Raw genomic sequence first — 12373 nt, 5'->3', positions numbered from 1 at the left:
AGGCTAAGGCGGGCGGACTGCCTGAGGTCAGGAGTTCGAGACCAGCCTGTCCAACATGGTAAAACCCCATCTCTACTAAAAATACTAAAAAATTTGCCAGGCATGATGGCGTGAGTCTGTAATCCCAGCTACTCGGGAGGCTGAGGCAGGGGAATTGCTTGAACCAGGGAGGTGGAGGTTGCAGTGAGCCGAGATCGCGCCACTGCACTCCAATCTGGGTGACAGAGCGAGACTCCGTCTCAAAATAAATAAATAAATAAACAAACCCACCTTCATTTTAGAATTTTCCATTGCTTATTTTTATTTCAATTTCTTATTTTAAAAATAAGAAATTCAAAAATAGGCCGCCTGTGTAAGGTAGAGAATAGTGACTAAAAAACAAAGATTAGGTAAGAAAGCCCTGATTTGAATTACAACCTTGCTACTTATTAACTGTGTAAGTTTGAGCAAATTAAGTTCTCTAAGTCCTAGTTTCCTATAAAATGGAAGAGAATTCCAGTACCTACAACTTATATGGCTGTTGTAAAGATTAAATGTTATGCATGTAAATTGCATAGCATAGTGCCTGACACATAGTAAATGTTCAATAAAAGTTAGCAAGTATGGTAACAATAATGATTTCCTACTTGTATAGTCTCTTATTTTTATTGTTCCCCACCTCTAATGTCTGCAATCACTTGCCAAGCCTGATAAAGGTGAGGGTATATAAAAATTATAATCTCAGAGTAGGAAGCCTAATCCAGTAGACTAAAACTCACCCCACTCCTCTCTTTTTAATATAAATTGTCAACATTCATCCCTGGTCATTTGTATATCAAGTTAAGGAAGAATGCAAAGAAGCAGAAGAAAGACACTAGTATAAATATAAGTGGTTTTTTGAAAGCAAGAACATATTGGATCTAAGTTCTAGGACATGAGGAAGAACAAAAAAGCTGGGAAAACAACTAGAAGAAAGCAGGAGGCAGTGATCTAAAAAAGAGCAAGAGAAATAAAATGATTGGAAAGAATTTTAGGCAAAAGAATTTATGTAGATCTATGTCAAAAAGAGGGTATATTTTAAGATGTGAGGGAAATGAGATTTGCTGAAGCAGGGTAGCTTAAAAGACTACAAATGAAAGTGCAAAGCATTTTGTAGGTTATAAGAAGCGTATTACATATAAGTAAGCTAATAAAATTTTCACAGATGAGCAGTATTAAGAGGTATCTGCAAGGTTGGGCTAACCAACCAAAAATAACACAGAAATGTGCATGTTAACACGTATGTGCATAGCTAAATTTATTAATCCTTAATATATTTAAGAAGTATTAAAAGAAAAATCTATTCACTTGTCAACACAAGCCATTATTAAGGCTCACCCCTTCAAAGATCTAATCTATAGACTAATGAAAATTCATTAGTTTGCTTAGTTTCCTAATCAAGTCTACATTTTGAAATTTCCCTATAATTTCCTTTTCTAATAAAGGACTTCCCCAAGCTAGAACTACAATATTTTTATGCTATGTTGCCCAGGCTGGAGTGCAGTGACTATTCACAGGCACAATCATAGCACATTATAGCCTCTAACTCTTGAGCTCAAGTGATCCTCCTGCCAGCCTCATGAGTAGCTGGGACTATAGGGGCACACCACTGAGCCTGACTAGAACTATAAAGAGAGGTGTTTTACTGGAATCTAAAATCAATTTAAAAATCAAAAATAGTATTCTAAAAAAGAAATGGGATTAAGGTAGACTCAAAAGTTCCACACCTCTTGGGTTAATTTTTTTTTCCCCCAAATTAAGTCAATAAGAGCCAAAAGAAAAAGATTAACTTGCTTAGAATTACATCTAACAGTTTACAAGTTGCTGAAATTCAATGTGTATTCAGACTCAACTGCAGCTTACCAAAGAAAGCTATAAATATGATCTGAATTAACACCAGTCTGGTGGGAAAAAAAAAAAGTGTATTGTATCAAACAGACTTGCTGTGATATCTGTTCAAACATACCTGTACCAGTCAAAAGTCCAGCACTCTTCTTTCGTGCATAAGCGCGTAAGTGGTTGGACAGGCTAACAGCACTTGTAAACGTCGTATTGCAATGCACACATGTTCTAAGCTTCACAGGCATACCTATCATTCAAAAGAAAACTATAATCCAGTTCTCACTTCAAAAAGTGAAATTTTCTTAGCTTAAAGAGTGTAGAAAAGCACCACAATAAAGATGGTTTTCAAAACGTTCAATGAAATAGGTTAACTTAAAATAAGGAGGGGAAATTAAGTTAACTGTTATTAGTTTGTAGTTAGTATTTAGAGTCAACTCATGCTCTTTGGAAAGGTAGAAGAGGAGTGACTTGAACCTTTGAGCTCCTCTGGATATACACCTATTATTACTTTCTTGCAGATTTCTGTGTTACGCAGATTATTTCTTAAACCTACTACAATACAATCCTGTGATTTGAACACCACGGTTCTGTTGAGAAGTTTCAAAGCTTACAACATTACCAATAAAAAGAATTAAAAAGTCTAGTTGACAAAGTGGTAATTAAAGTGTTTTACCCACAAAACCGTAAAAGTCTCAATACTAAATTAGGCTTTCTGATGAAGGCTGGGAGAAAAGGTGGTAAAACACACCACTGAACAGCTGTTAGACACAACATTTTATTTAGGGTATTTTATGTTCATTACTCTGAATGCGCAATCAATAATGAAAGTTAATGATTTAAAGTTTTTTGCTAAAATCTTTGTGCTAAATAAAAGATTAACAAGCTAACATCTTAGTCATCACAGGAAAAACATGTTCAAACAATAAGAAACTCCTAACTTCTCAGACAATCCTCACTCCCCCAACACATTTCAATTGGTTTCTTCAGCATTACTGTGATAGCCACAAATATGCTTTCCATCTCTGAAGTATACTACCCCTTGGTCAACACAGCTAACACATCTTCCCTGCGTTTTATCCTTCTGAAAAAATATTGAAAGCTATTGACTTTCAGAGACTCTTTATTCGAAAGAAAAAGCCGGATTAAACAGAAGCTCATACAAGATAAACTGCTTTGCAGACCACTTACAATACAAAGTTATCTTTCCTTAAATCAAAATTGCATTACAACTATTTGGGATATCACAATGTCTGCCCCAAAGCAAATAAACAACATTACTTTACAGTAATGTTAGTCATTATTAATCCATTAACTATTACCTCCGACACATTCAACTTAGAGCTCTAATCATGAGACCATTTACATAAACCTTCAACATTATCAACCTTCAAAAAGAAATCTAGAAAAAACACTTAAAATTTTTCTAGTCTAAAAGTATAAACCACACTTGGCAATACTGAATAAAGTTTGGCTACTTTATCTGCCACATTATTTGCCAATACATACAAAATATTCCTTTCAAAAGGAAAAACTATTGGTGCACAAGCACTAAGCTAAATCATCCGTTCTGTTCCATTAGAGCACTATCTTAAAACCTAAAACCCCAAACAAATATGTTTTATGTTCACAACTGTTCTCCAAAACCAAACTATTCCGCAATACAATGAGGAATTGGAGAGGGAGATGTTTCTTTGGGTTAATCACAACAGACACCAATCCATTCAGCTTTAAGAGTCTGTTTTGTTTTACCTAAGCAGTGGAAAAACCAACAGCTAAATCTTGAAAACATGATCACCTTGGAGAACTGGCAAAAATATGACAGAGGTATGCCTTTTCAATAATGCTATGCTTTTGAACATCAACCTCCCATCCACAACCATCCTCCAGCCAGAGCAAGTTTTATTTTTACAGATCAGCTTTTTGTTTGTTGTTTTTATTGTGTGTGTGTGTGGTTTTCTTCTGCTTTTGTTCTCACCTTACATTCAGACCAAGAAAAGAGGCACAGAGAACTCAGTGCTAATGAGCATCAATTGATGAGTTATACAGAAATGACAGTAGAATAACCAATCTGTGCTCTGTAAAAAAAAAAAGCAGCTTAAACAAGAAGATTGTGAGAAAGTATTTTCCACATAGATTCCATTAAAGAAGGCATAATTGAACTGCATTTAAACTGTGTAGAGCATAGTCATAAACGTCCTCTTACCTGAATGCATAGTCAAGTCCATTTTTTGTGGCTGATACATCAACGGACTATCCTCATTTAACGGAAGAACGCATTTCTGAACGAATCTCTTTCTTGCTGTCTGATTATGGATCTTTTGAGGAGAAATAGCAGAATTCCTTTCTTCTCCCATCCTTTTATTTTTAAGAAGTTCTATGAGTGTAAGAGACTGATTCTTTTTCCCACTGGGCAGTTCTGGTTTTGTTTCATCATATTCATTTAAGAAATTCAGCCCTTCTTCTTCTGATGCAGACACTGACAGAGCTTCAGTCTTTAGGCCATTACGGTATGCTTCAAGAGGTATAACATTTTGAGATATAAAGTCATCACTTGATGCAAGTTTTTGAGCTACAAATGGTCTGGGAATAATACGACGACTGTTCAATGCCTTTAAGATTTTTTCGTATTTTTCTTCATTTTGCATCATCTCATTCAGAACACAGATTGGAGATTTGTGAGCATCCCATTTCGTCTTTCCAAGTCTTTTCAAGTGGCCTCTAACATGATTTGATAATCCAATTTTAGTATCAAACCAACCACCACAGAGCTGACAAGTGTGTTCAGAAGTGGTTTCAGACTTCTCTATAGCTAGAAAAAAATTTTTAAGAGTAATATCAGACTTTCTTATATAAACTGACCACCCTAAAATGAGTTAATTCTGAAACATAAAATTATGATTCTAATAAAGACTAAATTCAAACAAAACTTTTAAATCTTCAGAATTAGAACACAGACCTATCAGCCCAAATCATCCCCATGGAGAACTTACCTTTTCTAACTCGTTTAACAGGTGTTCCTGTGCCAGTTCTTTTGAAATGCTGCATTTTGTCACTTGTGGCTATTTGTTCTGGTGATACAACATGACGGGCTTCATAGCTTAATCCTGCTCTGTGAAGATGCCCCCGGACATGATTTGATAACCCAACACCTGTTTCAAATGTTGCTGGGCAGTAAGGACACGATTTCTTCTCAAGAGACAAATCAGTCCAATGAAAAACAGAACTATGCTTTGACAATGAAGCGTCTGCAGTTTCTAAATGCTGAGGATCATGTATCTCATGCAAAAAGTTGTTACTTCCAGCATCTTCATAGTATTCAAAATAAAAGCCATCGTTTTGGTCATAACTAAGAGTAGCATTTTCTCCAGGCTCCTGACCTTCCACTTTGCTCTTAAATAAAGGGAATAAATTTACATGCTCTTGATTAATATCACTATAGGTTTCATCTTCTATGGCCTGTGTAGTGTAGTCTCCTAACTCAACATTATCCCAGGAACTTTCATCTTCTGTTTCGTAACTATCTTTCTTTTCAGCAGAATTAAGTTTTTGCAAAACGACAACAGTCATTTTATGCAAAAAATCTGGATAGCTATCCAAGTCTTCCCCTCCAACAGAACTTTCCTTCTTAGATTCCTTAACTACTCTCTTTACAGCTACACGTCTGTGATCTTTGAAGCTTTCAGGCCTTTTGGTGTCAGGCTTATGAGGGTCTGAAATAAAATTGTTGTGAGAATTACTTGATGATGAAAACAGGTGTAAAGAATTTAATGAACTAGCTTCTTCTTTTTTGAAATGCACAGGATATGATTCCCCTGATTTTTTGATCATCCTATAGTTTTCATATTTGTGCCTATACAAATAGTGGCTATTTGCCTTGGCATTAGACTTTTCTTTTGCTGCTTGATGGAAATACTTAGGTTTTTGGTCAACGCTGCTTTTAATTGTAACATTCTTATGAGGAGAGCTGTTTTGATTGCACATGTTTACACCTGATTGGGCAATGCTTTTCCGAGCTTTCTGTATTCTGTGTGGCCGCTTATGAATTTTTGAAAAACTACTTGATTGTGAGGTTGATCCAAATGTTCGCTTCACATCTTGTTTTAAAGCAGAGTTCTTTGGAAACGTGGTTGACTGTTGTTTAGTTAATGGTTTAGTGCTATCACTATCTACAGGTTCTTCAAGGATGTCATTTTTTCTTTTATCAAGTCCAAGAGGACTACCAAATGAATCAACACATGATGATGAATGCAAGTACTCCGTGTGCTTTTTTAAAACACTTTTGGCTGAAGTAGTAAAAGGACACATCTTACATATGTAGGTAGCTGATTTTTTGGATGATCCTACTACAGAGTCTTTCATGAAAGTCTTTTTTTGTGTTTTTCTCTGGGCAATATCAGAAGTGACCATAGGGCATTTTACCACTGCCCCATGTGCAATGCCTCGATGGCATTCTAATTCATTTTCTGTCACTGCCATGAAGTTACACTCTTCACAGCAGTAGTACCTTTTATCTTTTTCATGGGTTTTAGCATGTTGCACAAATGTTTTAGGGCAATTGGTACCAAACACACACTGAGGACACTGTAATCGTGCACTTCTTCCTTCATCCTGGAGTTCTTTCAATTCACGAATTTCCTCCATCAACTTCTGTCTTCTCTCCTGGTGAATAATCATATGTTTTAGAAGTGAATTGCGATCTCGAAATGTCCGTCCACATTCTCTACAAGCATATGGCCTTGGGACATTAAGATGGCGAAAGTGACTATTCCCATCTAAATGATACATCATATGCCTGTGGAGGTGCTTCTTCTCCCTAAAATTCACATTGCACTTTGTACAGGGGTAGAATGATGGCTCTTCGGTACTGAAAGTAGCAGGTGACTCAGAATCACTCTCTTCACATTTCTTTTTTAAGGTATTTGAAAGAAAAGTGCTAGTATGAACAGGTGAACTTTCTTCTCCACACTTATCTGGGTTATAAATTAGATGTTGGAAGGCATCCACAGATTCTAAGTCTTCATCAGTTGATTCAGGCTTCACTTTTGATAATGCATATTTCTGTGAGTCTACTGCTTGTAGCTCTTCATTTTGTTCTAGAAAGTCTACTTCTTGCATTTTTGATTTATTGGGTACACAATTAGAATCACTAAAGCAATCCTCAGTATAACGAGTTATCTTGCTTACATCCATTTTTCGCTTTCTTTTTTTTTCGAGACCTACTTTAGAATGAGGTGGAGCTTTATCTACTGTTTCCTCATTAGTCATAAGAAATTGAATGAACTCTTTTTGGGGATCCCAGTTTGTATCATTTTCTGACCTAAATCCATCTGTACCTGAGGAAATTCCCGTTACTGTATTGACACAATCATCTTTCACCAATAAATCTTCACCATCCTCACCCACCTCTACTTGATTTATTAAAGTGCCATCTGACTTTATATTACTCCCTACTGAATTCTGAATGTCACAACCAACTGAAGCAGAGGTAGGTAGTTTTTTATTGGAATGGGTGGGATTCTTAGCATGTGCTACATCTGATAACAAAAATAAAACTTGGTGTTGACTTGCTTTCTGTGGTGTAGACAGCTGAAGATCAGCTGCTACCTTCAAAGTTGAACAAGATTCTGTTGTTGGCTGATCCACAGGCTGTCCAGTGGTTAATGAAACACTGCCTTTATTCATATTGGAAGTCTTAGTTAAGGAGGAGTGTGAAACTGGTCCATTAACAGCAGCTCCTTTAGGCAAGATAAAGTTTTCACTAGAAACAGTAGGAGCACCAGCATGTATAAATAGACTAGACTGGCCTCCACTTAAGGCGTTTTCAGATTTGTCCTTTGACAGTTCTTCAGGCAGAGTCAACGTATTATTTTTCTGAAATGATGTTTGACAATCTTTTGGCTTATGAACTCCGCTCTCTTTGTCTGAGATAAAATTGTTGTCATCTAGGAGTTCTTCTTTAGCACCAGTAATATCGGTGTTTATCTTCAAATCATCCATATTGTTGGCAAGCCCATTTAACACATTTAGTCTAGAAAATGGAAAAAAAAAATTTAGATTTGCATGAAAGAAAAAATACTATTAGAATGTATGGAGAGTTGAAAGTACATATTTTTATTAGTTTAATTTTCTACTCTTTATATTGAGATTCTAATAATTTTCCAAGAATGAAAGAACACAAACATATTGAAATATTTAAAAAGCACCTCAAAGGTTAATATTGTTCTTCATGCTAGGCAACAACAACAATCCAATACATCATGTATACAAAATGTCTAGGGAAAAGCAACATACACAAACACACTAGGGAAAAGCAGCATACACACAGGTACACATGTATACACAGACTCAAAAACAATATAAATATGCTACAGACTGAAAAAATTTTAAACCTCACGTGGAGATTGCTAATACAAAGAAAATTCTTTCACTTAAGTAGGTTTATCAGAGGTAGTCACTCTATTCTAGAGAACAATATAAATTATCAAATATTGCAGAGAAGTAAAAGATTTGTCACTTATAAGTTCATTCCTGAAGGAAGGTAACAAAACACCATTCAGTAAATAACTTTATTGAATGAACATATTTGCTATCAACATCAATGTTTTATGTATGAAATAGTCCTTTTTAAAAGACTGCTTTGCTCTCAAGATGCTTAATGTTCTCCTAACATTCTATCAATTGTAAAAATGCTTTATTCATAGTTTTGTTCATTCCTTATTCAAATTAACCTTAACTATAATTTTAACTTTAGTAAAGTTAACTAAATTTTAGTAAAGCGAATTTTAACTTTACTAAAGTTAAAATTAATGAAGGTTTATGTCAAACTTTCATATGTGGGGCCCCAAATTCTAGGCATTCTCTAAAAGCAGTTATCCCACTTATGAGCTGGTGGTCTAGTGCAATGGCCTAACACATTTTACAACAGAATAGCATAAACATATGTTTTAAATTTATTTCATATAAAATGTAGATAAAACTTTTCTAGGCATTTTTGATAAGATATTTAATCATTATGAGAAAAAAGTACAATATTTTTAAAGGAAACAGTATTTCTGAATGTTTGGGGTCCATTCACACCATGACCGTAATGCCTACCCCCACTATGAAAAGTTCCCTTGCAACCTGTTTTTTTCCTGCTCTTAGAAATGGCCACATTGGAAGTATCTGCCTTCTTCAAAGAATGTCAGCTCTTTGAGGGCTGGGAATGTAATCTAGTCACTATCATATCTCTAGAACCTAGTACATCACTTGGCATAGGTGCTCAGGCAATATTTGTTGAATAAAAGACTGAATAAGTATTGGATTAATAAAAACATAATTTCAAAAATCAAAGTAAAAGTTCCTAAAGTGTAAAGAAGAAAAACAGTTTTGTTCCTATGAAATCTGGATACCCCATTCAAACACAAGTTCCATCAGGTTCTGATTTATTAACTCAGTAATTATAATAAGGTCCTGAAAATATCCAGTAATTTTCACGTATAATTTAAAGAACCTGCTATTTGGCAACCCCAGGTATTAACTAATTGAAGTACTGGCATAAGCTTCCATATTTCTTCTCCTTTTCTGCAGTTATTCTCCAAATATTTCCTAAGCACTTAGTAGTGCCATGCATTGTTCCCGTATTCCAGATATAATGGTAAACAAGACAAGTTAGGTTCCTGCTCTCAGATAAAGAATGAAGCCTGTATATTTTTCTTTTGCAGTAATTTTAATTTGCATAACAAGTAATACTATTTTAGGGCAACAGGACCTTACAATCTAACATTTAGAAATCAAAACATGTTCAATATAGTTCAATATTTCTACTATCCTTTAAGGGTACCAATTTCATGCTTTGTAAAACATTAAATCTAATTCAAGAATAACAAAATTGTTCTTAGGCCGGGCGCGGTGGCTCACTCCTGTAATCCCAGCACTTTGGGAGGCCGAGGCGGGTGCATTACAAGGTCAGGAGATTGACACCATCCTGGCTAACACGGTGATACCCCGTCTCTACTAAAAATAAAAAAAATTAGCCAGGCATGGTGGTGGGTGCCTGTAGTCCCAGCTACTCGGGAGGCTGAGGCAGGAGAATGGCGTGTACCCGGGAGACAGAGCTTGCAGTGAGCCAAGATCGCACCATTGCACTCCAGCCTGTGCGACAGAGTGAGACTCCGTCTCAAAAAATAAAAAACAATAAAATAATAAAATTGTTCTTACATTTTTCTTATTTTATAACTTAGAACAAGCACTTATAATCTGATCTTATTCTTTCCATAAAATGTTATTTAATACAACAAATACCTATTACCAGTATCTTTGTTATTTATACCAACAATCATTTTTTCCACCCCTCGTAGGTTTTAGAATTCTGTTTTGAGATTGGCAAACTTCTGTGGTAATAAAAATAGACTTCCAATAAGATCACATTCAATGATATCACTCCAAAATGGTGCTAATGCATCACCCAGCAGGAGTCTCTACATCACATACACAGAAGTTAAAAATGGGCAGCACATAAACATGTGTTAGGAAAGGGTGTGCAAATGTCAAGGGAAAGAAAAGCAAGCCTTAATGCTACACTACTATTCATTCCTGATATTTCTCATTAAATTAGGTAGAAAACATAAAACGCTTCAATAGCAACAATCTCATAAATCTGAAACGAACGACAAAAAACTAGCTTGAAAGACAGTTACTTTCCTTTCCGTTCCCACTTATTATAATCACAGAGGTGGACAAATATATGCTAAGTCAATTTGAAAGCCTATATTAGTTTTTCTCAACAGGAAGCAATGTTGCTAACGAAGTGGTAAATTCAGTGTTAATGAGTGGCTTCACTGTTACCACCTCAGAGGTAAAACCTTCCATGTTCTATGTTCCACCCATCTGTTCTGGTGTTAGAGGTTTAGAGATGGAACAGACGCTTCCCATTTAAAGCAACTTCATTGGTACCCCCTGAACAGCAGGGTGACAAACTATGAGAACATCATGTCAGCTTGGAGACTGCATCCTCATTACCGGAATGGCTTTATAAGAGCTTTTCATAAGTTCACATTCTGAAGATATCAACCTGTTTTGTTCAAAAACACAGAAAAAATATATGTGCATAACAGATATTTTATCTACAAAACACATCTAGCAAAAAAAAAATCCAATTAAATATTGTTAAAATATAAAATGAAGTCTTTAACAATGAAAGTTTTCCTTCACATCCACATAATAAAATATGGCTTACTTACCCCCAAGTTAATAATTATCTCTACTCAAAAATAAAAGATGTTACCTTCCGCATCAGTTTGAAAATATGTTACAAAAGTTGACTTAGGAAGCTTTCTAGGTCACTCGGTAATTCTGATTAGATACAACCTTCCTGTCATCAAATCTATACTGTCCATTTTCTGTTCATGAGTAATTCTTTACTGAGAGAAAATTAGCTTAATTTTGTTCTTTTATGTACATTATTAACTGCATTTACTACAAGTAGATTAACGTTTTGTGGGTACTTATTTTAGGAACAATTAAAATGTTCAGAATATATTCTAATTATACAATGCTCCAAATATACTTCTTCTTAGTAACAGTACTCAAGACTCATAGCTGTTGTGCTGAGATACAATGCAGAACAATGGATCATCAAAATCTGTTGCACTGAATAATTGATACAGAATTTTAACACCATCAAAAATTATTTTACTACATTCATGTTGGGTTATGTGGCATCTAGGCAAGAAAGCATTTGACCTGAGTTAATTTTACACCATCTCAAATAGTTTTTCAACTACCTTTGTATAGTCAAATGTATATATAACAGAGACATCAATACCAGTTTAGGTTACTATAACAAAGTAGGAACATATTTGAAGGTGGGCATTATTCATTAAGTTTAAAAAACAGAAGCTAATAAATTAAGATAAATAAACTGATGTTTGGACTCCTTATATATCAATTAAGATTTTTAAACACTAACGTTTAGACACCATTACTAAATCTTCCGCATATAATCATATAACCATAGAATTTTTCTTTTAACTGGTTTTTAAAATAGTCTTTAAAAAATTCACACACCTTTTGAAAAAGCTGCAAACAGAACTTTAAATCTACATAAAATATATTTCAATTTCTAGAAAATCATAATGAGTTCTACAGCTATAACTGCCTCTAGTTATATACTGTGAGCACTAAAAAAATTGTACAAAGGTCAGATCTGTCTTCAAGATGACAGATCATCACTTATATGCCTCAAGCTAGACTTATTGTCTCAGAAATCTCAAACATCAGTATTTTTGCAAACTATCAGCACTTGCTATAACACCCTCACTACACTACATCTTGAGGTTACTACAGAAGAAATGAGGTGATAATTGCATATTAACATAATTATTCTGTAATCCCTCTGAGCAAGCTTCCTAGGTCACTCAGTAATTCAGATTAGATACAACCTTTCTGTCATCAAATCTATGCTGTCCACTTTCTGTTCACGAATAATTCTTTTCTGATAGAAAATTAGCTTAATTTCATTCTTTTATGTACA

The 12373-nt window shown here is 34.9% G+C and overlaps 1 protein-coding gene across 14 annotated transcripts in view; it reads right to left on the bottom strand.

Moving 5' to 3' along the window:
- ZNF644 (zinc finger protein 644) overlaps positions 1 to 12373 on the bottom strand; it is a 106683-nt gene that overhangs the window by 18112 nt on the left and 76198 nt on the right. For 5 of the 14 annotated variants that reach the window (XM_031014175.3, XM_031014173.3, XM_063697070.1 and 2 more), the window contains 3 exons: positions 4851 to 7888; positions 4064 to 4669; positions 1985 to 2107 (listed from right to left, as the gene is read on the bottom strand). The exons of 4 other annotated variants lie outside the window; for them this stretch is intronic. In XM_031014175.3, the coding sequence (XP_030870035.1) occupies positions 1985 to 2107; positions 4064 to 4669; positions 4851 to 7888 (3767 nt within the window). Of the gene's footprint in view, positions 1 to 1984; positions 2108 to 4063; positions 4670 to 4850; positions 7889 to 10860; positions 10925 to 12373 lie in introns of those variants that run through there. 5 more of the 14 variants (XM_055352022.2, XM_031014176.3, XM_055352024.2 and 2 more) reach the window with 2 other exon arrangements.

The sequence above is a fragment of the Gorilla gorilla genome, chromosome 1, assembly GCF_029281585.2.
Source record: "Gorilla gorilla gorilla isolate KB3781 chromosome 1, NHGRI_mGorGor1-v2.1_pri, whole genome shotgun sequence".
NCBI lineage: Eukaryota > Metazoa > Chordata > Mammalia > Primates > Hominidae > Gorilla > Gorilla gorilla.
Note: the sequence above shows the minus strand (reverse complement) of the source record. Positions and strands in the feature narration are given on the sequence as shown.